At 41.7% G+C, this 25,801-nt stretch overlaps 2 protein-coding genes across 3 annotated transcripts; one reads left to right on the top strand and one right to left on the bottom strand.

The window, feature by feature from the left end:
• The first annotated feature begins 316 nt into the window (after window positions 1–316).
• irf1a (interferon regulatory factor 1a) lies at window positions 317–2,873 on the top strand. Its single transcript, XM_038992053.1, has 8 exons — window positions 317–403; window positions 785–884; window positions 1,569–1,748; window positions 1,860–1,952; window positions 2,104–2,256; window positions 2,379–2,431; window positions 2,568–2,661; window positions 2,794–2,873. The coding sequence occupies exons 1-8, from the start codon at window positions 317–319 to the stop codon at window positions 2,871–2,873; spliced, it is 840 nt and encodes a 279-aa protein (XP_038847981.1).
• A 430-nt stretch (window positions 2,874–3,303) lies between these two features.
• LOC120046657 (nucleolar RNA helicase 2-like) lies at window positions 3,304–24,515 on the bottom strand. Of its 2 annotated transcripts, none has more exons than XM_038992050.1 (14): window positions 24,360–24,515; window positions 23,303–23,539; window positions 22,810–22,953; window positions 22,611–22,683; window positions 20,359–20,537; window positions 12,282–12,399; window positions 11,155–11,340; window positions 10,853–10,998; window positions 10,115–10,264; window positions 5,053–5,214; window positions 4,584–4,937; window positions 4,314–4,448; window positions 4,086–4,130; window positions 3,304–3,764 (listed from the first exon to the last, which is right to left on the bottom strand). In XM_038992050.1, the coding sequence occupies exons 1-14, from the start codon at window positions 24,441–24,443 to the stop codon at window positions 3,534–3,536; spliced, it is 2,244 nt and encodes a 747-aa protein (XP_038847978.1). In that variant the 5' UTR covers window positions 24,444–24,515; the 3' UTR covers window positions 3,304–3,533. The 2 variants fall into 2 exon arrangements, with proteins under 2 accessions (XP_038847978.1, XP_038847979.1); XM_038992051.1 differs by having other exon boundaries at window positions 22,810–22,950.
• Between the last annotated feature and the right edge of the window lie 1,286 nt (window positions 24,516–25,801).

Genomic DNA, 25,801 nt, shown 5'->3' with positions numbered 1-25,801 from the left:
GGTGATTGCAGAATTGAGTCAGTTGTATAACTAGTTGAGTGGGATCGTTTAAGAAAAAATCTGTCATGCAGTATTTATTTCTATTTGTTATAATCTTTGAGAGATTCACCTGACTATTTAGGGTCATTCCTCACCTCATTTTATAATCACCAGGACATACACATACTCACTTATCAAGCACAGTTTTGAATGCTGAATCCCCTGGACAAGACGTTGATGTAGTTGAACATAATACAAATACCTTTTGGTACAAAATGTGTTTTATTGGATGTCAGGTGTGAAGTAAGGCAGACTGCAACCCTAGGTTCATTAGAAGATGCATCAAGGTCGTCTAAGACTGCGACCCTGGCTTGAGGAGCAGATACAGTCTGGGAAATACCCAGGGGTCACCTGGCGTGATGAGGTAAAACATTGTTTCAGATGTTTTAAATAATTTTACAATAAAAATGTCATAATCCAGATTGTCATTGCTTTTGTTCTTGTAAATTTGTAGTATGGTTATACTGTACACTTAAATGCATTTAGGTCCACTGTCTGATACATAAAAATCTTGCTTAAGTTAGATATTTTGTAAGACTTCACTCACACCAGAAAATGCTTAGGTCCATATCCAACAGGTCTCATATCTCAAGTGAAATATCTTTCTGGTATAGCCAATATAATTTAAGTCCCCTCTCTAATAGAGGTCTCACTTCTTTCTTTTGGGAATATACTGCTTTTGTCACAGTCCAGATATGAAAAGATAAAAGGTTTACCATTTGGACTACTCTGCTTTGATCTTTAGACAGCTCAAGTTTTTCAGATTCCTTGGAAGCATGCGGCTCGACATGGTTGGAATATAGAGAAGGACGCCACTTTGTTCCGAAACTGGGCGATACACACAGGTAAGAAGCAAGTTCAGACACCAACGGACAAAGCTCTCTGATTGCACCATGAAAAGCTCTCTTCCACCATGGTATGAAGGTATTATGTATACCCAAGTTTCGCATGGTCCGTTGCCGGTAAAGTGCATTTATCACATCTCTAAAGCAAGTTAGAATAGCAGCAAATGTATCAGTTTGCTTGCTCCAATATTTGTCACTGATACTTGATATTATAAATTATAATACATCCAGGTCAGCACTAAATATCCACTTCATTGTGTCTAGTGTTTGGATCATGGACCTAAAGAACAGAGTTCTGCATTTTTACATGACCCTTATGGATTATACCTTATCAAAGATTTGAGCCTTATTCTCATATTCAATCTACAATGGCCATAGCAACTGAAACACTGAAAAGCCATCTGCCTGTAAACACGTCACACAAGTCAAACTAAATGTTTATGATGTATTCAGATCTATGGATGGGAAAATCCATTTCCATTGTTGTAGATATGGATAATTTTATCAATTGCTAGAATTTTTATCTGTACTGACAAGAGCAACAAATTGACCTATTTGTGCATGTTTTCTAAGTCAGTAGTGAGAACCTTTGGGATAAAACAATACTTGCTCATCCTTGCTTGTATGTAAAATGACACCGTTCAGTTTTCCTTTGATTAATTAATTTTATCCCTTTGGTTCAAGGCAGATACAAACCTGGGATAGACAAGCCTGATCCGAAGACATGGAAAGCCAACTTCCGATGTGCCCTGAACTCTTTACCCGATGTGAAAGAGCTACAAGACAAGAGCATCAAGAAGGGCAGTAATGCTTTCAGGGTTTACATGATGCTGCCTTTTATTAAAATGACCAAACAAAGAAAAGGTGAGTAGCTTTAGAAAGCTATCAAGCGTAAACATCTCAATGACGGAATATAGCCCAGTGATAATAATGACAGTCGTGTTATTTGCTGCCATTTATTTTGTTGCTGTCTAGGACTAAAGGAGTCAGATGTTGCCATAAAACAAAGTCTGATCTCCCTCTCAGAAACTCACGCAGGTTCTTGTGCGCCACTGGATAGATTTGCAGGTAGGGACAAATAACTACATAGTGTATTGGCAGAAAGTCACTGTCCTGCATTCTCTTATGGTGTGTTGATCAATGAATTTGGTTCTCTTGGTATCAAGCCTTCTGTCAAATTCAATGTTTAATTAAGCATCAGTCACCCCTGTTTCCATAGAGGTTTTCCTGAAGTATAGAGGTGGGCAGGCCAGTCACAGCCCTGGTATATTTCATGTCAATGACAATTACCCTGCCTACAACACCATAAAGGATGAACAGTCACCAGAACAGTCCTACTCTCACCAGTCATCCTTAACACCTGAAGTGCATGGTAAGAGCTGCTAAGTATATAGCTAAAGTGCCAATGTATGTACATACAAAAGTAGTTCAAGCGCATTACTTTTTTTCTTTCTAGAAATAACTTTATGCATGGCCTTATTTTTACGTATACAGAAAGATCTGATACTACCACTGACGACAATGAGCAAGCAGAGGCTGTATTCAAGGTAAACTAGCAGTTGAAGTTTCTGTGATTTCAGAATTGTCATTTGTAAGTTCGTTAATATGGCTAATATATGTACATAAATTAAAATGACATTCCATGCATCTACAATTTTAAACCAGTGATATGTGCTCCTGCAGATAGTTGATCACCTAAAAACCATAGAGCACTGGAGCCAGTCTAATGAGAACAGAAGCTGGAGGGCAGCAGCCACCGGCTGGGTGGACTGTTACTGTAAGGCACTTGGCTACTGCCTACTTTCTCTTTACTCTCTAAACAGACAACTTTTTCAAATAATTTCCTCAGATATGGTTAACTTTTTGGGGTGGGAAATTCTTCTCAATATGTTTATCCTCCACTCTACAGGTGAGGATATGGATTACTTGGGGTATCCCTTACAGACCGATTGCTACACACAGAGTGCACAGCAAAGACCACTTCTATAAGATGAGTGGGAGCAACATGCATCTAACAGACTGCCATGCTAAAATCCCTGAAAAAGGTGGAGACATTTTTCTTCCAAGCCAAGCACAATTCTATAATGCTGTATTCAGATGAACTGTAAGCACATACAGTACATTAAAAACTGAGTTAATCACATTAAGCTGAACTGTCATTGTAGAATAGATTTTTCCCCCCTAAAATGTTTGCCTTTTATTAAACTTAAATTGACAAAAGGCCTATATGTTTAAAGTTGTTTTCATTATAACTACAAACTCTTCTAGAAACTTAAATGGAGAGTATTAGCACAGTATCTCAGGAAATGCCCTTCAAGATACATGAAGCAAAGTCCATGGAGGAATTTCTTTCTTTAGGATAAAAAGGAGCAGGTACAAAAAAAGAAAGAAAACCCCCCCAAAATAGAGCAGACAACCATTTCATTCCTCAGACCACCTTTAATGAAAAAACATCTCATTCCAATGAATGAGTTTATCAAGTAGAGATAGTGAAATATATAATTGCAAAGCAATCAGCTCATACATATTTTGAGGATATACTTTCGGGCACAGGGTTAGCCAGTCTCACAAACACCAGTAAAAACCACCAGCTTGCTGTGCAGGAAACAGACAGCCATGTCATCAGTCCAGAGAATGGGAAGTCTGTGGTTAATAATCAAATGCACTGCTGAAGCTGCGTTTATGACTGCCTCCACCTCCTCTCCAGTTGCCACCACCGCCGCCGTTTCTGAAGCCATGGCCACCCCCTCGTCCTCCACCACCACGTCCACCGAAGGAGCGTCCGTATCCACGGTCACCACCCATGCGCTGTTTCTCCTCCAGCTCAGGGAGCTCTGTGGCGATTGACAGCTGCCAACGCCTACCATCCTGCCATGCATCCTGAGGAAAATAAAACTGGAGTGGTCACCACAAGTACAATAGTGTCTCTGTGTTACTAACCACATTATCTACGTTTTTTGTTTTGTTTTTTACGAATGAGGGATTGCTTTTGTTGTGAAACTTGAGGAGTAGCATCACTCATACAAAGCTTGACAGTACGGCTGGGGAAATAATACACCAAACTGCACACAATGAAAATTCAGTTTGAAAAAAGGGCTTGGATAACTGCTCCTCTTAGCTTTGAATCACCTTACACCAAGCCTTTTACATGTGTCCAATTGCTCACAGTTAAGAGGAAAGGTATCTCTGCTTTCTACTTACTTGGTACTCCTTTACTTTGTCAGCTGGAACATCAAAACAGACTCCCTGCAAAACAAAATTCACTCATAATATTAATATTTTCACTTAACATTAGGCAAGTCAATTACAGTCTCAATAGTATTGTCATTATAGTACTAACAGTGAATGAGGGTGGTTTTATTTCAAAGGTGAAAACAGAGACGTCACCTGTCCCCTCCCGACCTGAGGGACATTAAATGACAAGCCTACCATTTTGCCCTTGAGGAAGGTCATCCCCCGGATCGCATCGTCAATCTCCTCTCCCAGCTGCTCCTTTAGACCACGCCAAGCACAGCCAATGTTGTGCAGCTCCTGGGAGCAGTTCATTGTCATTGTGGTGTAGCCCTGGAAGGTTTGAACAACAAACATGAACATTAAATATAAGTTCAAACCATTCAGGGCATTTACATGTCATTCATTATTCAATTGCTACATATAAATGGCACTGAATGTGTGAGTTAGTAGAGCCTGAACACTCACAGCGTCAGAGTTGAGGAGGGACCTCTGCTCCAGGGCAGTGGCACCTGATATGTGTGCCAGGGCGGCAGCCAGGGCATCCACGGCCCCACGCTCCTCAATCAGCTTGGTAGCAGACACACGGAAGTACTCAATGGCTTGGGGAGGCACAGAGTCTAAAAACCTCACTGCGTCTTTACTGGAGGATTTGATGATGTCATTGGCAGTGGGCACTCCAACTCTCTTAAATGTGATGCCTGCTTTCTGCTCTACGTATCGGAGCTGGTCTTCCTCTTTGCGTTGGTAGAAACAGATGCAGACGCCTGTCCTGCCAGCCCTACCAGTGCGACCTGACCGGTGAATGTATGACTCCACATCCTGGTAGAGGGTCAAAGCAACGTTCATATTTTAATACATTGTTCTTACTAGATCGATTAAAGTGTTACTACACAGGTATAAGAGCAAACTAACAGTTATCACCGTATTTGTCTACCTTTGGGGGTGAGCACTGCACGACCAGGTCTACCTCTGGGATGTCCAACCCACGAGCAGCAACGTTGGTGGCCACCAAGACCTCAAAGGTGCCACTTCTGAAGCCTTTCAATGTGATCTCCCTCTGCTTCTGAGGAATGTCCCCATGAAGTGACTGGGAACTCTGTAACATTCAACATTTATCACAATCAGTCAGATAATGAATCAGCCAATGAACCCATTACAAATAAAGTCAACTATCTCACTTCATTTTCAATGTAATTTACATCTCAAGGTCTAACCTTCCATGTTTATCCTGGACAGAGCCGGGCGGCCCTATACGCTTACTACGCAATTTGAGTAGGGACCTGCAAATTACGCAAGGGCCCCGCCTCCCCCTCATGCCAAAGTGGGTGTCAATGTTTACAACTTAATTGAGAGGGTGAAGCGGAACTATCCTTCTGGTCACTAAAAAAGAAGAAAAAAAACACAATGAGAGTGAATTGAGGGAACAGCAATCAGGTAAACTTGTGTTCTCTCCTCTCCAAGATTGATGTCAGCAAATAACATGAATGTTAAGTTGATGTGCTAGCTTACAGTGCATCTCTCTCTAGTCTGTCTGTCTTGCTAACCTAGCTGGGCAGTGCATCTCTTGGTCTGTCTTTGTCTTGCTTGCTTGCCAGCCACTTCCAGGGCTGTGTCCTGTGACTTTGTGCCTGACAAAACTGAGAGTGAAATACAAATATTTATTACGTTTGATAAACACCAACGGGCAATGGTGTTTATAAACTTCAGCTTGGAAAAGATAACCACGTGAACGTGCGTTCACGTGCACGAAATGAAACTTGCGCTTTCCAGCAGCAACCTCTGTTGGGACCAGTCCAGACAATATATGGGCGTGATGGCACTCCTCATAGGTGCACATCATTTTAAAACAAGACAATGATTATCTAGTCTCTCAGTCAAGGTTTAGTTACAACTCTGGACTAATGCAAGATGGAAAGCAATGGATTGACATTGATTTATATATTGAATTTAAAATGTTGATTAGCTGGGCATACTGGGCAATATGGATGCACATCACTCAGTAAATAATAACCATCAAGTATTCAGCCAAACCATAGTATAAATAGTATTTTATATTTGAAATTGAATAAAAGGAAATCTGGGGGAGCCAGTTTGAATGGGCCTGATGCAGCTGATAACAATACTATTATTAATTTTACCTATAATTTACAGGTACTATGCTTAAGTTTGTCAGTAGAGATGCTGGATCATCAGCCAGTTGAAGCACAGACTCAGTTGATCCATCCATCCTGTTGATCCACATCCAGACTCAGTCAGTACTAACACAGACCCAGTACAGCCGGCTTCAGCAAATATTAACACAGACCCAGTACTGGCAGCTTCAGCAAATACTAACACAGACCCAGTACTGGCAGCTTCAGCAAATAGTAACACAGACCCAATACAACCGTCTTCAGCAAATACTAACACAGACCCAGTACTGGCAGCTTCAGCAAATACTAACACAGACCCAGTACTGGCAGCTTCAGCAAATAGTAACACAGACCCAGTACAGCCGGCTTCAGCAAATATTAACACAGACCCAGTACTGGCAGCTTCAGCAAATACTAACACAGACCCAGTACTGGCAGCTTCAGCAAATAGTAACACAGACCCAATACAACCGTCTTCAGCAAATACTAACACAGACCCAGTACTGGCAGCTTCAGCAAATACTAACACAGACCCAGTACTGGCAGCTTCAGCAAATAGTAACACAGACCCAGTACAGCCGGCTTCAGCAAATACTAACACAGACCCAGTACTGGCAGCTTCAGCAAATACTAACACAGACCCAGTACTGGCAGCTTCAGCAAATAGTAACACAGACCCAGTACAACCGTCTTCAGCAAATACTAACACAGACCCAGTACTGGCAGCTTCAGCAAATACTAACACAGACCCAGTACAGCCGGCTTCAGCAAATACTAACACAGACCCAGTACTGGCAGCTTCAGCAAATACTAACACAGACCCAGTACTGGCAGCTTCAGCAAATAGTAACACAGACCCAATACAACCGTCTTCAGCAAGTACTAACACAGGCCCAGGTGAAGTACAGGCAGCCTCAGCCAGTACTAGCACAACCAGAGGTGTGCAGCCAGTATCAGATACAAGCTGCTCAGACCCTAATAGAACAGTTGCTGCTCCACCAAATTACACAGCAGATTGGCCCCCAGTCTTAACATACTTAGTTTGCAGAGGTCCATTCAAACCAGGACTGAATTTTTCTTACCCTAAAGACAAGTCCAGAAGAGGTTTCCATTCAGGCTTATTACAGAAACAGCTGTCAAATGGGGAAAAGATTACCAGGAGCTGGCTTTCATAATCAAAAACTACGCTGTGTATTGTTTTTGCTGTAAGCTCTTTTCTAAAAGATTACAAAATAAAGGAAGGCTTGAATGTCTGGTCAAATATCAACGGCATTCTGAAACACCATGCGGGTAGTCCTGAACACACAAACAATATGATTAAGTGGAGAGAACTTGATCTGCGCCTAAGTCGGGAACAGACTCCTGATCAGATACAAATGACAATTTGAGGCTGAAAGAAAGAGATGGCAGGATGTCCTTACACGTTTAATAAGTATCACCCAGTCTCTGGCTGAAAGAAACCTAGCATTCAGGGGTTCATCAGACAAACTCTTCCAACCAGATAATGGAAACTTCCTAAAAGAGGTTGAATTACTGGCAAAATTTGAAAATCATCTCAGCAAAATGAAAGATGGAGAGACACATGCTCATTACTTTGGGAAGTGCGCACAGAATGAGCTGGTACAGATTGTGAGTGACAAGATTCTGGAAGCAATAGTGACTCAAGTAAGAGACTCAAAGAACTTCTCCATTATCTTGGACTGTACACCTGACAGTCACCAGGAGCAAATGTCCATTATTCTGAGAAGTGTAGCTTTAAAGGGAAAGCCAGAGATCAAGGAGCACTTCCTCTGCTTTGTGAATGTTGAGGTTACAACAGGCATGAATCTGTCCACTGTCATCTTAGATAAGCTGAACGAGCTGAAGATTCCATTTGAAGATTACAGAGGGCAAGCTTATCATAATGGGGCCAACATGAAGGGCAAGCACCAAGGAGTACAAGCCAGACTGCTCAAAAAATATCCCAGAGCTGTGTTCGTACCATGTGGAGCACATACTCTAAACCTTGTCATTGCAGATGCTGCCAAATCTTCAAAAGATGCAGTTGGGTTTTTTGGGCATGTGCAAAAGCTCTTCATGTTCTTTTCAGCTGGCACACAAAGATGGGAGTGTTTTGAAGAAACATGTGAACATAACCGTGAAGTCACGGAGTGACATGATGAGAGAGTAGGCTCCAAAGTCTTCATGCATTCAGGTATCAGGCTTCTGAGGTTCGGGAGGCATTACTGAAAGCCAGGCAGATGATCAACAATCCTGTGGCCAAAGTGGAGGCAGAAGCACTCGCAGAGTAAGTTGGGTCCTACCGCTTCTTGATTTACTGTGTCGTATGGTGGGATAATGAGAATGACAAACAAGGTGAACAAGCTCCTCCAATCCGCCTCAATGCAGTTGGATATCGCAGTGAATTTAATCTCAAAAGCAAAGGCCTCCCTCACTACATACCGGGAAACTGGATTCGCTGAGGCCCAGACAACAGCCAAAAGCATTTATGAAGAAATTAATGTGGATGCTATTCTGAAAGAGAGTAGACTGAGAAACAGCAAGAGGCATTTCAGCTATGAGGCTTCTGATGAACCAGTGACTGATGCACTGAAAAACATTGAAGTTTACTACTACTTCAACATTGTGGTCGACTCTGCTGTGACATCTATGGATGAGAGATTTGAAACACTCAACCAGGTGAAAACCAAATACAGAGTGCTGCTGAACTTCAGCACTGCCTCTCAGATGTCCCGTGGATCTTTAAAGGCTCACTGCATGGAAGTTGAAAATACTCTAACCTTCAGAGATGATCGTGACATCAGTGGAATGGATCTTGCACACGAGATTCAGAATTTACCTGATCTGCCATCAGATAAGATGACTGCCTTTGAGCTGCTTTCCTTTCTCTGTGAGAAAAACCTGGAGGAACTCTATCCTAACCTTTGGATAGCCCAAAGAATTGCAGTCACCCTACCAGTAACATTGGCAGAGAGGAGCTTTTCAAAATTAAAGCTCATCAAAAAGCTACCCGAGGTCTTCCATGTCACAGGAACGTTTGAGTCATCTGGCCATCATGATGATGACATCATTGATGATTTTGCCTCAAGAAAGTGCAGAAGAGTATTATTTTTATGGTAAGATTTTAATTCAAACATTCAAATGTTTACACACTTAGTAACATTTAAGATTGTATGGCAGAAGTGCATTTGTGTAAACGACTGCTTAACTAACTATGTGACATACTTTCTTAATTTCTTCCAGACAGTCCAGATAGACAGGTGCCCATGCTGAAAATGCCCAGGCTGTAGAGGGAACCAAAGTTAATCACACAGCTGTATAGGTTTTATTTTACTATTTTGATACTTATAGCTGCAGCCATGGCCTATAGGCTTATGTTTACATTGTATAGACAAAGCTAATTGTATAATATTGTGAGGACTGGACTAATTACGAGGCAGCAGAGCCAAAGCTCAGTGTTATATTTGATTATTTTCTCCATTTTATATTTTCTACAATTTCTTATTTATGTTAATGTTAATATTCACTTATCTTAAGATTCTATAGGAAATATTATATTCAATAAATATTGTTTGTTTATCCCTCATTCTGTATAGGTCTACATATTCTTAGACCGACAGATGGAGCAAACTGTTTTAAAGGAGGGAGGATTGTAGTGGGAGCACTGGGGTGTCAGGTGTGACAATGGCAAATGGTTTACATGGCTCACGGGTCAGGCAGGAGGGACCCTTAGCAGAATTTTGCTTAGGGCCCCTGGGAGGTCAGGACTGGCTCTGATCCTGGTATCAATGTCATACCTCACAAATGTTCTGTATGCACTGTGTAACAAAATAAATAAAAAACGCTATGGCAGGTTTCTGGTACCTGTTTTATGGAGGTGTTCATTGACAGCTCGTTGGCATCCTTCTTGGTCTCACAGAAGACGATGGTACGGCCGTGGCTGCCACTGTACACCTGGACCACATCCCCAATGACTGCAGCCCTCTGAGACCAGTGACACGCAATGGCAAGGTGCTGGGTGGGGAGCAAGAGACCGAGAACTTTTAATAAAGTGCTGATAAGTGTGAAAATGACAATGTTCAGTAGGCCCGAGTGAACCAAACAAAACAAATGAAAAACATTTTTATATGACTGCCAAGTCAGTAATGTGTGGTATTTTACCAGTTTGACATGAACCACAGAATAAGGTAGATGGCGTGTAGGCAGGTTAAATATCTCTGCTATATGGAAACTGGTTTGCGTGTGAGTGTCAGAAGTGGCAAAAATGTGGCTCACATAGCTTTAAGGCTCGCATAGCTTTAGCCAGAGGAAACTGCTTCAGCAAGTAGGATATTTAAGAAACTTGTTGTACATTTCTTAAGAATCATGCAACTATTAACAAAATTAAAAACAAAAGTATTAATAGCAGCCTGGTGGCTTCACGTTACTCAATAGAAAAAGGCATAAATTATACATTTGTTTTCTAAAATGTACATTTCAAAGATCAACATTTTCATCTGAATTAATCTGAAGTCTGGCCAATATTTAAACCAAAGTGGAAACCATTGTCAATCAAAATAAAAGATCACTTGTTGAAAGCATAACATATTTTTTCTTTGTTACCTCTACTGTGGTGGCAGCTTTCTGGGTCTTTTTGCCAATGAGGTCCACATGCACATAGGTTGGCCTCATGTACTTCTTTGCCACAACATACACCCATGGTGGGCATGTGGCAGAGAAGAGCAGGGTCTGGGGATTGCTCTCAGAGTCTGCACACAGAAAACATTGGATCAGATGTGTGCATTTACTATCGTCTGACTCAGTACTACTGATGAGGTATACTATCAAGGCCTCCCATCCAACCTAAGGTAAACCTACAGTATATGGCCTAAATCAAACAATCCCATATGAAAACGTCTCGTTACCTTTTTGGTAAGATGCAGAAAGTATCTCCTCCACCTGTTCTGCAAAGCCCATATCAAGCATTTGGTCCACTTCATCTAATACAACGTGCTTCAATTGAGACAGGTCCAGTTTGTTATTCTGTAGATGGTCCTTGATACGACCTGGAGTTCCCACTAGGAAATCGATGCCACTGCGGATTGCATCAACTGTGGGGAAAAACATTTCCCCCCCACAAATATGATCAACTTAACCATATGCAATTTACAGTATTACGTTCCACCCCAAAAATAAGGCTGAGGATCTGACTTTTCTGGACCCCGCTTCCCGGCGGCTGGGGTCGTGTGGCTTATGCGCATGTGTGGGATTCTCTACTTTTGCTCTACCCGTAGAGAACCTCACTTCACGTGTCTCACTGTCAATCGCGGATGATAATTCTTCAAATTTCACCGGTAAAACATCCACGCCACATCTGTATATCAATAATTTGATCTCAATCAGTTTCATGGGGATATGCACTTAGATCTACTTTAGCTATAAGCTACAAATTCGAAGTAGCCTACAATGTTGTTTTGAATTATGTGCAGCGAGTGAATTCTAGAGCAGACGGTGTTAACAAACTGTAGCATAGCCTACCAATGTTAAGTTTCAACCAAAGCACATATTTTGCCTCGCTCGCTGTTGTGGCCACATGAGAAAAATGCGACCATTCACACAATCATCTTAAAATTTCATAAGAAATGGGTGGTGTTTTAAAAAAAATCTTACACTGACATTAAAGTGAAAAAGTGATCCATTTTCATTTGGAAGAGTCAGCTTTTTAAACCAAAATGGCTCAGTTTAAATTGTTTTTACATTGTAGTAAAACAAAAACTCATTTGATATTATATCCTGTGCTATTATGTAGAATACTTATGTGATCTTTATTAAGCTTTGATCTAACTTTAAAAAACAAGCAACATCTGCCAGAGTAGCGTTATCTCTACGAGTGTGTGTGGAGTGAGGGTCCGGCACATGCGCGGACTTCGGAACCTTTAACTGTTGGGAAGAAAGGTTCTGAAAGGTCGGATCCGCAGCCACTCGTAAATAATAGGCACTTTGCAATGAAGCCAAATTTTTGTACTAGATCAATTGTAGGAATACTACTCACGTTGAGGGTTGTAGGAGCTCCCACCATAGAAACAGGTAACAGACAGTTTCTTTGTCATGTCCTTGAAATCCTTGGCTACTTGAATAGCCAATTCTCTCGTTGGAGCAAGGCACAGAACCTTAAAAAAAATAAAAAAATAAAAAGAGAAACGGTTAATGATAAACATAAAGCGTTCCAGAAGCCTTCTGGTCAAAAGATTATGGATGCTCCACAAAACTATTCTTAAGAAATAAGGCACGGGGAGGTGAGGTATATTGGCCATATACCCCCCAAAAAATTAAACAGATACCGGCCTTACTGCAATTATAAATCGGATACCAACATGAATATAACAGCAAACAAGTAGATTTGCTTCATACCTGTGGGATATTGTCTGATACACAGTGCCTTCAGAAAGTATTCATACTCCTTGACTTATTCCACAATTTGTTGTGTTACAGCCTGAATTCAAAACAGATTAAATTGATTTTTTTCACTTTATTGAAAAATAAATACAATTTACATACAGTTGAAGTCGGAAGTTTACATAGACCTTAGCCAAATACATTTAAACTCAGTTTTTCACAATTACTGACATTTAATCCTAGTAAAAATTCCCTGTCTTAGGTCAGACAGGATCACCACTTTATTTTAAGAATGTGAAATGTCAGAATAATAGTAGAGAGAATGATTTATTTCAGCTTTTCTTTCTTTCATCACATTCCCAGTGGGTCAGAAGTTTACATACACTCAATTAGTATTTGGTAGCATAGCCTTTAAATTGTTTAACTTGGGTCAAACGTTTTGAGTAGCCTTTCACAAGCTTCCCACAATAAGTTGGGTGAAGTTTGGCCCATTCCTCCTGTCAGAGCTGGTGTAACTGAGTCAGGAATGTAGGCCTCCTTGCTCGCACACGCTTTGTCAGTTCTGCCCACAAATATTCTATAGGATTGAGGTCAGGGCTTTGTGATGGCCACTCCAATACCTTGACTTTGTTGTCCTTAAGCCATTTTGCCACAACTTTGGAAGTATGCTTGGGGTCATTGTCCATTTGGAAGACCCATTTGCAACCAAGCTTTAACTTCCTGACTGATGTCTTGAGATGTTGCTTCAACATATCCACATAATGTACCTTCCTCATGATGCCATCTATACTGTAAAGTCCACCACTCCCTCCTGCAGCAAAGCACCCCCACAACATGATGCTGCCAGCCCCGTGCTTCACGTTTGGGATGGTGTTCTTCGGCTTGCAAGCCTCCCCCCTTTTCCTCCAAACATAACGATGGTCACTATGGCCAAACAGTTCTATTTTTGATTCATCAGACCAGGGGACATTTCTCCAAAAAGTACAATCTTTGTCCCCATGTGCAGTTGCAAACCGTAGTTTGGCTTTATTATGCGGTTTTGGAGCAGTGGCTTCTTCCTTGCTGAGCGGCCTTTTATGTCGATATAGGACTCGTTTTACTGTGGATATAGATACTTTTGTACCCATTTCCTCCAGCATCTTCACAAGGTCCTTTGCTGTTGTTCTGGGATTGATTTGCACTTTTCGCACCAAAGTACGTTAATCTCTAGGAGACAGAACACGTCTCCTTCCTGAGCGGTATGATGGCTGCGTGGTCCCATGGTATTTATACTGGAGTACTATTGTTTGTACAGATGAACGTGGTACCTTCAGGCTTTTGGAAATTGCTCCAAAGGATGAACCAGACTTGTGGAGGTCTACAAAATAATTTCTGAGGTCTTGGCTGATTTCTTTTGATTTTCCCATGATGTCAAGCAAAGAGGCACCGAGTTTGAAGTTAGGCCTTGAAAAACATCAACAGGTACACCTCCAATTGACTCAAATGATGTCAATTAGCCTATCAGAAGCTTCTATAGCCATGACATCATTTTCTGGAATTTTCCAAGCTGTTTAAAGGCACAGTCAAATTAGTGTATGTAAACTTCTGACCCCTGGAATTGTGATACAGTGAATTATAAGTGAAATAATCTGTCTGTAAACAATTGTTGGAAAAATTACAGCTGAGTCTTTCTGAGTAAGTATAAGAGCTTTGCATACCTGGATTGTACAATATTTGCCCATTATTCTTTACAAAATTCTTCAAGCTCTGTCAAATTGGTTGTTTATCATTGCTAGTCTTGCAATAGATTTTCAAGCAGATTTAAGTCAAAAGCATAACTCTGCAACATTCAATGTCGTCTTGGTAAGCAACTCCAGTGTAGATTTGGCCTTGTGTTTCAGGTCATTGTCCTGCTGAAAGGTGAATTCTTCTCCCATTGTCTGGTGGAAAGCAGACGGAACCAGGTTCTTCTCTAGGATTTTTCCTGTGCTTAGCTCTATACCGTTTATATTTATCCCGCAAAACTCCCCAGTCCTTATCAACGAAAAGCATACCCATAACATGATGCAGCCACTACTAAGCTTGAAAATATGGAGTGGTACTCGGTAATGTGTTGTATTGGATATGCCCCAAACATAACACTTCATATTTAGTACAAAACATTTTTGCTTACTTTGCCACATTTTTTCCAGTATTACCTTAATGTCTTGTTCAAACAGGATGCATGTTTTGAATATTTTTATTTTCTACAGGCTTCCTTTTCACTCCATCAATTAGGTTAATATTGTGCAGTAACTACAATGTCATTGACCCATCCTCAGTTTTCTCCGATCACAGGCCTTTATACTCTAACTGTTTTAAAGTCACCATTGGCCTCATGGTGAAATCCCTGAGCGGTTTCCTTCCTCTCTGGTAACTGAATTAGGAAGGACACCTGCATCTTTGTAGGGACTGGGTGTATTGATACACCATCAAAAGTGTAATCAATAACTTCACCATGCTCAAAGGGATATTCTATGTCTGCTTTAAAACACACATTTATATATACAGTATATCACAAAAGTGAGTACACCCCTCACATTTTTGTAAATATTTGAGTATATCTTTTCATGTGACAACACTGAAGAAATGACACTTTGCTACAATGTAAAGTAGTGAGTGTACAGCTTGTATAACAGTGTAAATTTGCTGTCCCCTCAAAATAACTCAACACACAGCCATTAATGTCTAAACCGCTGGCAACAAAAGTGAGTACACCCCTAAGTGAAAATGTCCAAATTGGGCCCAATTAGCCATTTTCCCTCCACGGTGTCATGTGACTCGTTAGTGTTACAAGGTCTCAGGTGTGAATGGGGAGCAGGTGTGTTAAATTTGGTGTCATCGCTCTCACACTCCCTCATACTGACTGGTCACTGGAAGTTCAACATGGCACCTCATGGCAAAGAACTCTCTGAGGATCTGAAAAAAATTATTGTTGCTCTACATAAAGATGGCCTGGGCTATAAGAAGATTGGCAAGACCCTGAAACTGAGCTGCAGCACGGTGGCCAAGACCATACAGCGGTTTAACTGGACAGGTTCCACTCAGAACAGGCCTCGCCATGGTCGACCAAAGAAGTTGAGTGCACGTGCTCGGCGTCATATCCAGAGGATATCTTTGGGAAATAGACGTATGAGTGCTGCCAGCATTGCTGCAGAGGTCGAAGGGGTGGGGGGGTCAGCCTGTCAGTGCTCAGAACATACGCCGTACACTGCATCAAATTGGTCTGCATGGCTGTCGTCCCAGAAGGAAGCTAAAGATGATGCACAAGAAAGCCCGCAAACAGTTTGCTGAAGACAAGCAGACTAAGGACATGGATTACTGGAACCATGTCCTGTGGTCTGAAGAGACCAAGATAAACGTATTTGGTTCAGATGGTGTCAAGCGTGTGTGGCAGCAACCAGGTGAGGAGTACAAAGACAAGTGTCTTGCCTACAGTCAAGCATGGTGGTGGGAGTGTCATGGTCTGGGGCTGCATGAGTGCTGCCGGCACTGGGGAGCTACAGTTCATTAAGGGAACCATGAATGCCAACATGTACTATGACATACTGAAGCAAGGCATGATCCCCTCCCTTCGGAGACTGGGCCGCAGGGCAGTATTCCAACATGATAACGACCCCAAACACACCTCCAAGACGACCACTGCCTTGCTAAAGAAGCTGAGGATAAAGGTGATGGACTGGCCAAGCATGTCTCCAGACCTAAACCCTATTGAGCATCTGTGGGGCATCCTCAAGCGGAAGGTGGAGGAGTGCAAGGTCTCTAACATCCACCAGCTCCATGATGTCGTCATGGAGGAGTGGAAGAGGACTCCAGTGGCAACTTGTGACGCTCTGGTGAACTCCATGCCCAAGAGGGTTAAGGCAGTGCTGGAAAATGATGGTGGCCACACAAAATATTGACACTTTGGGCCCAATCACTTTTGTTGCCAGCGGTTTAGACATTATTGGCTGTGTGTTGAGTTATTTTGAGGGGACAGCAAATTTACACTGTTATACAAGCTGTACACTCACTACTTTACATTGTAGCAAAGTGTCATTTCTTCAGTGTTGTCACATGAAAGGATATACTCAAATATTTACAAAAATGTGAGGGGTGTACTCACTTTTGTGATATACTGTGTATATATATATATATATATACAGTGGGGAGAACAAGTATTTGATAACCTGCAAAATCGGCAGTGTTTCCTACTTACAAAGCATGTAGAGGTCTGTAATTTTTTATCATAGGTACACTTCAACTGTGAGAGACGGAATCTAAAACAAAAATACAGAAAATCACATTGTATGATTTTTAAGTAATTAATTTGCATTTTATTGCATGACATAAGTATTTGATACATCAGAAAAGCAGAACTTTAATATTTGGTACAGAAACCTTTGTTTGCAATTACAGAGATCATACGTTTCCTGTAGTTCTTGACCAGGTTTGCACACACTGCAGCAGGGATTTTGGCCCACTCCTCCATACAGACCTTCTCCAGATCCTTCAGGTTTCGGGGCTGTCGCTGGGCAATACGGACTTTCAGCTCCCTCCAAAGATTTTCTATTGGGTTCAGGTCTGGAGACTGGCTAGGCCACTCCAGGACCTTGGGATGCTTCTTACGGAGCCACTCCTTAGTTGCCCTGGCTGTGTGTTTCGGGTCGTTGTCATGCTGGAAGACCCAGCCACGACCCATCTTCAATGCTGTTACTGAGGGAAGGAGGTTGTTGGCCAAGATCTCGCGATACATGGCCCCATCCATCCTCCCCTCAATACGGTGCAGTCGTCCTGTCCCCTTTGCAGAAAAGCATCCCCAAAGAATGATGTTTCCACCTCCATGCTTAACGGTTGGGATGGTGTTCTTGGGGTTGTACTCATCCTTCTTCTTCCTCCAAACACGGCGAGTGGAGTTTAGACCAAAAAGCTCTATTTTTGTCTCATCAGACCACATGACCTTCTCCCATTCCTCCTCTGGATCATCCAGATGGTCATTGGCAAACTTCAGACGGGCCTGGACATGCGCTGGCTTGAGCAGGGGGACCTTGCGTGCGCTGCAGGATTTTAATCCATGACGGCGTAGTGTGTTACTAATGGTTTTCTTTGAGACTGTGGTCCCAGCTCTCTTCAGGTCATTGACCAGGTCCTGCCGTGTAGTTCTGGGCTGATCCCTCACCTTCCTCAAGATCATTGATGCCCCACGAGGTGAGATCTTGCATGGAGCCCCAGACCGAGGGTGATTGACCTTCATCTTGAACTTCTTCCATTTTCTAATAATTGCGCCAACAGTTGTTGCCTTCTCACCAAGCTGCTTGCCTATTGTCCTGTAGCCCATCCCAGCCTTGTGTAGGTCTACAATTTTATCCCTGATGTCCTTACACAGCCCTCTGGTCTTGGCCATTGTGGAGAGGTTGGAGTCTGTTTGAGTGTGTGGACAGGTGTCTTTTATACAGGTAACGAGTTCAAACAGGTGCAGTTAATACAGGTAATGAGTGGAGAACAGAAGGGCTTCTTAAAGAAAAACGAACAGGTCTGTGAGAGCCGAAAAACGAACAGGTCTTACTGGTTGGTAGGTGATCAAATACTTATGTCATGTAACAAAATGCAAATGAATTACTTAAAAATCATACAATGTGATTTTCTGGATTTTTGTTTTAGATTCCATCTCACAGTTGAAGTGTACCTAATGATAAAAAATTACAGACCTCTACATGCTTTGTAAGTAGGAAAACCTGCAAAATCGGCATTGTATCAAATACTTGTTCTCCCCACTGTATATATATATTTTTTAAACTCAGCAAAAAAAGAAACATCCTCTCACTATCAACTGCGTTTATTTTCAGCAAACTTAACATGTGTAAATATTTGCATGAACATAACAAGATTCAACAACTGAGACATAAACTGAACAAGTTCCACAGACATGTGACTAACAGAAATTGAATAATGTGTCCATGAACAAGGGGGGATCAAAATCAAAAATAACAGTCAGTATCTAGTGTGGGCACCAGTTGCAATAAGTACTGCAGTGCATCTCCTCCTCATGGACTGCATCAGATTTGCCTGTTCTTGCTGTGACATGTTACTCCACTCTTCCACCAAGGCACCTGCAAGTTCCCGGACATTTCTGGGGGGAAATGGCCCTAGCCCTCACCCTCCGATCCAACAGGTCCCAGATGTGCACAATGGGATTGAGATCTGGGCTCTTCGCTGGCCATGGCAGAACACTGACATTCCTGTCTTGCAGGAAATCACTCACAGAATGAGCAGTATGGCTGGTGGCATTGTCATGCTGGAGGGTCATGTCAGGATGAGCCTGCAGAAAGGCTCCACGAGGGAGGAGGATGTCTTACCTGTAACCTCTTACCTCCACATCGATCCCGCTCCAGAGTACAGGCCTCGGCATAACGCTCATTCCTTCGACAATAAACACAAATCCGACCATCAACCCTGGTGAGACGAAACCACGACTCGTCAGTGAAGAGCACTTTTTGCCAGTCCTGTCTGGTCCAGCGACGGTGGGTTTGTGCCCATAGACACATAGGCACCTGGCTTACAACAGGCCTACAAGCCCTACCTCTCAGCCTATTGCGGACACTCTGAGCACTGATGGCGGGATTGTGCATTCCTGGTGTAACTCGAGCAGTTGTTGCTGCCATCCTGCACCTGTCCCGCAGGTGTGATGTTCAGATGCACCGATCCTGTGCAGGTGTTGTTAGACGTGGTCTGCCACTGCGAGGACGATCAGCTGTCCGTCCTGTCTCCCTGTAGCGCCGTCTTAGGCGTCTCACAGTACGCATATTGCAATTTATTGCCCTGGCCACATCTGCAGTCCTCATGCCTCCTAAGGCACGTTCACTCAGATGAGCAGGGACCCTGGGCATCTTTCTTTTGGTGTTTTTCAGAGTCAGTAGAAAGGCCTCTTTAGTGTCCTAAGTTTTTATAACTGTGACCTTAATTGCCTACCGTCTATAAGCTGTTAGTGTCTTATAGACCATTGCACAGGTGCATGTTTATTCATTGTTTATGGTTCACTGAACAAGCATGGGAAACAGTGTTTCAACCCTTTACAATGAAGATCTCAAGTTCTGGATTTTTACGAATTATCTTTGAAAGACAGGGTCCTGATAGAGGGATGTTTCTTTTTTTTGCTGAGATATCTTTCAACTGGTGCCTTTTTGTAGGAGGCATTGGAAAATCTCCCTGGTCATTGTGGTTGAATCTGTGTTTGAAATTCACTGATCGCCTAGGGGACCTTACAGATAATTGTATGTGTGGGTTACAGAAATGAAATCATGTTAAACACCATTATTGCACACAGAGTGAGTCCATACAATTTATGTAACTTGTTGAGCACATTTTTACTCCTGAACTTTGGGTTTGCCATACCAAACAGTTTAATACTTATTGACTCAAGACATTTCGGCCTTTCATTTAATTATTTTGTAAAAAATTCAAAAAACATTATTCCACTTTGACATTATGGGGTATTATGTGTTGGCCAGTGAGAAAAAAAATCAAATTTTAATCATTTTTAAATTCAGGCTGTAACACAACAAAATGTGGAAAAAGTCAAGGGGAGTGAATACTTTTAAGGCACTGTACACACTGCTGCTGTTTCAGCCAATCAGCATCCAGGACCCAAACGACTCAGTGATAACATGCAATTGACAACATCTTCGCACTTACAGAAAATGCTGAATATTTTATGGCAGAATCTGCAGCAGACCTACCTTTGGGGCTCTGCCCCGCCTCTTGTCATCCGGGTCATTTTGGATTTTCTCGATCAGCGGAATGGCAAAAGCTAATGTTTTGCCAGTGCCTGTTCTTGCCTGACCAATTACATCCTTTCCCTCATACACTGAATTGAAGGTTTGGGTTTGGATGTCAAAGAGGAAAGATATGCCTCGTGCTAGTGGGAAAATAAAGTTAAAGTGTAGGTTAGTGGATTAAAGTTGTTTTACCAGAAATTAAAGGGATACTTCAGGATTTTGGCAATTAATCCCTTTATCTACATCCCCAGAGTCAGATGAATTTATGGATTTTTATGTCTCTGCGTGCAGTTTGAAGGAAGTTGCTAACTAGCATTAGCACAAATGCGCTAAAGATAGAATATACTTCCAGTCATTGTGCTAAACTACCTCTTAACTTCCTTCGTACTGAATGAAGAAAAAAAAAATGTATCCATGAGTTTCTGACTCTGTGGAAGTAGATAAAGGGCTTCACTAGAAAAATCCAGAAATATCCCTTTAAGTAAATTGATAACTAGTCACCTTAAACAATGCCACTCTAAATAATGCCTACCGTACATAACTTACATTACTTATATCACATGCATATACTGTATTGAGACCCAATCACTGGACACTTTAATAAATGGGTCAAGTCACTTTAAACAATGTTTACATATCTTACATTACTCATATCACATGTCTAAACTGTATTTTATACCAACTAATGCACCTTGCCTATGCTGCTCGGCCATCGCTCATCCATATACTTACAGTTGAAGTCGGACGTAAACAATTGTTTACAGACAGATTATTTCACTGTATCACAATTCCAGTGGGTCAGAAGTTTACATACATTAACTAACTTGACTGTGCCTTTAAACAGTGTGGAAAATTCCTGAAAATCATGTCATGGCTTTAGAAGCTTCTGATACGCTAATTGACATATGCATTCTGTCTCCTAGAGATGAACGTACTCTGGTGCGAAAAGTGCAAATCAATCCCAGAACAGCAGCAAAGGACCTTGTGAAGATGCTGGAGGAAACAGGTACAGAAGTAACTATATCCACAGTAAAACGAGTCCTATATCAACATAACCTGAAAGGCCGCTCAGCAAGGAAGAAGCCACTGCTCCAAAACCGCCATAAAAAAGCCAGACTACGGTTTGGAACTGCACATGGGGACAAAGATCGTACTTTTTGGAGAAAAGTCCTCTGGTCTGATGAAACAAAAATAGAATGGTTTGGCCATAGTGACCATTGTTATGTTTGGAGGAAAAAGGGGGAGGCTTGCAAGCCAAAGAACACCAACCGAACCGTGAAGGATGGGGTGGCAGCATCATGTTGTGGGGGTGCTTTGCTGCAGGAGGGACAGGTGCACTTCACAAAATAGGTGGCATCATGAGGAAGGTACATTATGTGAATATATTGAAGCAACATCTCAAGACATCGGTCAGGAAGTTAAAGCTTGGGTGCAAATGGATCTTCCAAATGGACAATGACCCCAAGCATACTTCCAAAGTTGTGGCAAAATGGCTTAAGGACAACAAAGTCAAGGTATTGGAGTGGCCATCACAAAGCCCTGGCCTCAATCCTATAGAAAATTTGTGGGCAGAACTGAAAAAGCTTGTGCGAGCAAGGAGGCCTACAAACCTGACTCAGTTACCCCAGCTCTGTCAGGAGGAATGGGCCAAAATTCACCCAACTTATTGTGGGAAGCTTGTGGAAGGCTACACGAAACATTTAACCCAAAGTTAAACAATTTAAAGGGAATGCTACCAAATACTAATTGAGTGTATGTAAACTTCTGACCCACTGGGAATGTGATGAAAGAAAGAAAAGCTGAAATAAAGAATTATCTTTACTATTATTCTGACATTTCACATTCTTAAAATAAAGTGGTGATCCTAACTGACCTAAGACAGGGAATTTTTACTCTGATTGAATGTCAGTTATTGTGAAAAACTGTGTTTAAATGCATTTGGCTAATGTGCATGTAAACTTCTGACTTCAACTGTATTTGTACATATTCCCATTCACCCCTTTAGATGTGTGTGCATTAGGTAGTTGTTGGAAATTACTGCCATGTTGGAACTAGAACCACAGGCATTTCGCTACACTCGCATTAACATCTGCTAACCATATGTTTGGGACCAATAAAATTTGATTAAATAATAGATTATACCTTTAAAAAAAATAGGTAACAACTCAAACAGCATTTTAGTTGCATGAAAATTGACAAACAAGGAAAAATACCTTGAAGTAGTTTGATGGTGTTGGGGGAGATTTTGAAGTTTGAAAAGGCTCCCTCTTTTTGTTCTGGTGTCTCCTAAAGGAATGAAAAAGAAAAGAAACACACTGATACAATGTTCTTAAACTCATTTAAATTGTTTTTCCACAAACCACCATGCTACATCTTCACCGATGAATGAGAACGTCACTGGGAAAGACTCACAATTTCTTTTTCACTGTCACTGCTGGAGTCTTCGCTTGATTGTGTTGGAGTTGTCGTCGTGGAATGTCCATTAGTTTGTGCGATCAGCTTGGGAGTCTTATGCAACACTCTGACAACTTCTTCTTCTGACGTCTTCTTTTTCTGCTGGTAATGACAAAATGGGACATGGTAAAAAGATGCCTTGCCATGGTGATTACTAATTAACATTTGATTATAAAATGATTATATTCATTCCTATCTTAAGACAAACAAAAATTATGTATTTGATAAGAGATATCCCGTGTAGCTCAGTTGGTAGAGCATGACGCTTGCATGCCAGGGTTGTGGGTTTCGATTACCATGGAGGACAGTATGAAAATATGTAAGTCGCTCTGGATAAGAGTGTCTGCTAAATGACTAAAATGTAAATATCAAAATAAATCAATACCCATCCGTTGTAATGCAATACTAAGTGTAGGAATGTTTTAACAAAACACTACATACTATAAGTTACCTCAGTTGCTTTGTCATTGTCTGCAGACTCCTCATTGGAATAAGATGTGTTGTTCTTCAAATGTGATTCAATATTCCCATTAACATCAATGGATTTGTTCACATCCCCATTTGCTTTGTCCACTTTTTCTTTCTTCTTCTTCTTGGGAACAGGAGGTTCACAGTCAGGTTCCTCTTCAACAACTGTTTTATGTTTCTTGATTTTCTTCCCCTCCTTGGTCTTCTTCTCCTTTACTTTCTACAAACCAAACATAGTGCGCCATGCATTAGTTTAAGGGGAAAGAATAGTAGAAAGCTATATCAATGTATAGCTACATTTCTTACCACATAATAGCGCTAGTGAACTTGAACCTAGTAGAATGACAGATGGATCATTATTGACGTACTGTATTGGATACATAGTTGCAAGTTCAATGCTGACTAGCTAGGTATGCTGCGTTCAAATAAAAGTTGGACTGGGACTCTTGCTACCTGAATGAACGCGACACGTGTCTAACTACAACCATTTAGAACGTCGGACATTTCTGAGTTTCCTAGTTCTGACTAGCATGTGAACGCGGAATTATGCCACGTTCAAAACAATTTTTGAAGTTGTTTGAACGCACTGAATTTGGAGATTACGGAGCTCCCAGTTGTCGTGAACGTGGCATTAGAATGGCAACATGTCCAGCAACGTCATCAAGTGCCGTACGTGGCACAAACTGATAGGATGTGACTGTACCAGAGCACGCCGAGGCATGTTGATCTTTCTGTTATGAAGATCAGCTAAACACGTGTCATGGGCACGAGGCTGCGTACACTGGTAGCAATGAACATGTCATGTGCGGCGCTAGCTACTTTCTACAGCGATTGACAGTTATTTCAATCTCGAACTACTTGTATTTTCCTTACCTCTAGCTAGCGTAATGGCAATAATATTAGCAATATGACATTACGTTAAATTAGCTACCATGCGGCTGTAGAATGTAACTAGCAAGCTACGGTAGCTGCTAGCAGGCGGTGCTAACGCAGTTTTAGCAAACGTAAACAACCAGCTATTTGTGTTCTATTTTACTTACTTTGGGCGTCGTACTGCCCGCACTAATGTCCAGTTCACATTCCATCCCGATGTCTTCGGTTTCAAAAATAATCTTTGATGGCATCTTCCCAGGTTGTTTTTCCTTCAAGTGGACACTAGCTAACCCTACGGGCACGCGTACAGAAAGGAACGACACGACTGTGCGGTGTTGAGGTAGACCTTTTACAAGCATAGAAATTAAGTATATAGAATGGACCTCCCATTGGAAGCCAGTACAATGCAACTTGCACGCCGTGATGTGGAACTTTAAATTTGTTCTTTAGTTTACAAAGATTAGTGTATTCTTTGAAGGTGCTTTATGCGCCTTGGACTCCATACATGTTATTTTCTCAACTGCGCAGACATGATGGTTTTATGAAAAATGATGTACAACATATGACGGAAAGCCAGAGTTATAACACATTGGTATTGCTATGTTGATGGATTTTTTTTTGTCAGAGCTTTATCCCAACACCTCTTAGAGATTATTTTTTTATTTCACCTTTATTTAACCAGGTAGGCTAGTTGAGAACAAGTTTTCATTTACAACTGCGACCGAGATTAGACTACAATGTCCGCCGCAATGCAGCGCCCCAGCAATTTAGGTGCCTTGCTCAAGGGCACAAGGAATGGCAGGAGATACATCTAATATATATATATATTACACTGAGTGTACAAAACATTAGGAACACCTTCCTAATATTGAGTTGCACCACATTTTGCCCTCGGAACAGTCTCAATTCGTCAGGGCATGGACTCTACAAGGTGTCAAAAGCGTTCCACAGGGATGCTGGCCCTAGTTGACTCCATTGCTTCCCACAGTTGTGTCAAGTTGGCTGGTAGTGGATCTCTACTCCAAATAGCTTGTTCCATCTCATCCCACAGATGCTCAATTGGATTGAGATCTGGTGATTGGGCAGGCCACTGCAGTAAGCTGAATTCACTGTCATGTTCGTGAGAACCATTCCTGGACAATCCTAGCCTTGTGGCATGAGACATTATCCTGCTGGGAAAAAAATAATTCACAGATGTATACACTGCTGCCATGAAGGGATGCACCTAATTGGTAATGATGTTTAGCTATCCTGTGACATTCAAATGTTGCTCCACTTTTATCAAGGGGCCCAATGTGTGCTATGAAAACTCACCCCACACCAACACCACTACCCTGCAATGTTGGCATGCGGCATGATTGATGCATGTACTCGTGTTTTTTCCATACCCTAGTCCTCACATAAGCATGAAACAGCAGGAACTGGGATTCATCAGACCAGGCAATGTGTTTCCAATTCTCCAGTATTCTGTGTTTTCGTTCCTTAGTCTGCAACCTCAGTTGTTTTTTGCTGAAAGAAGTGAAACACTTTAAGGTCGTCGGTTACCCAATTCGTGTAAAAGTACGGCAAGTTGTGCATTCTTCTATGGGTTTTAGGGCACCAATGTTTT

The sequence above is a fragment of the Salvelinus namaycush genome, chromosome 4 (genome assembly GCF_016432855.1).
Source record: "Salvelinus namaycush isolate Seneca chromosome 4, SaNama_1.0, whole genome shotgun sequence".
NCBI lineage: Eukaryota > Metazoa > Chordata > Actinopteri > Salmoniformes > Salmonidae > Salvelinus > Salvelinus namaycush.
Note: the sequence above shows the minus strand (reverse complement) of the source record. Positions and strands in the feature narration are given on the sequence as shown.

What these genes read in the sequence shown, in the direction of transcription:
- irf1a (XM_038992053.1), top strand. Translation starts at nt 317, where the DNA reads ATGCATCAAGGTCGTCTAAGACTGCGACCCTGGCTTGAGGAGCAGATA. An exon ending in CTTAACACCTGAAGTGCATG is followed by an intron (nt 2,257 to 2,378) that starts GTAAGAGCTGCT and finishes TTACGTATACAG; the next exon opens with AAAGATCTGATACTACCACT. An exon ending in CGGCTGGGTGGACTGTTACT is followed by an intron (nt 2,662 to 2,793) that starts GTAAGGCACTTG and finishes TCCACTCTACAG; the next exon opens with GTGAGGATATGGATTACTTG.
- LOC120046657 (XM_038992050.1), bottom strand. Translation starts at nt 24,443, where the DNA reads ATGCCATCAAAGATTATTTTTGAAACCGAAGACATCGGGATGGAATGT. An exon ending in CGGGCAGTACGACGCCCAAA is followed by an intron (nt 23,540 to 24,359) that starts GTAAGTAAAATA and finishes TTTGGTTTGTAG; the next exon opens with AAAGTAAAGGAGAAGAAGAC. An exon ending in GAGCTCCTACAACCCTCAAC is followed by an intron (nt 11,341 to 12,281) that starts GTGAGTAGTATT and finishes TTTTCCCCACAG; the next exon opens with TTGATGCAATCCGCAGTGGC.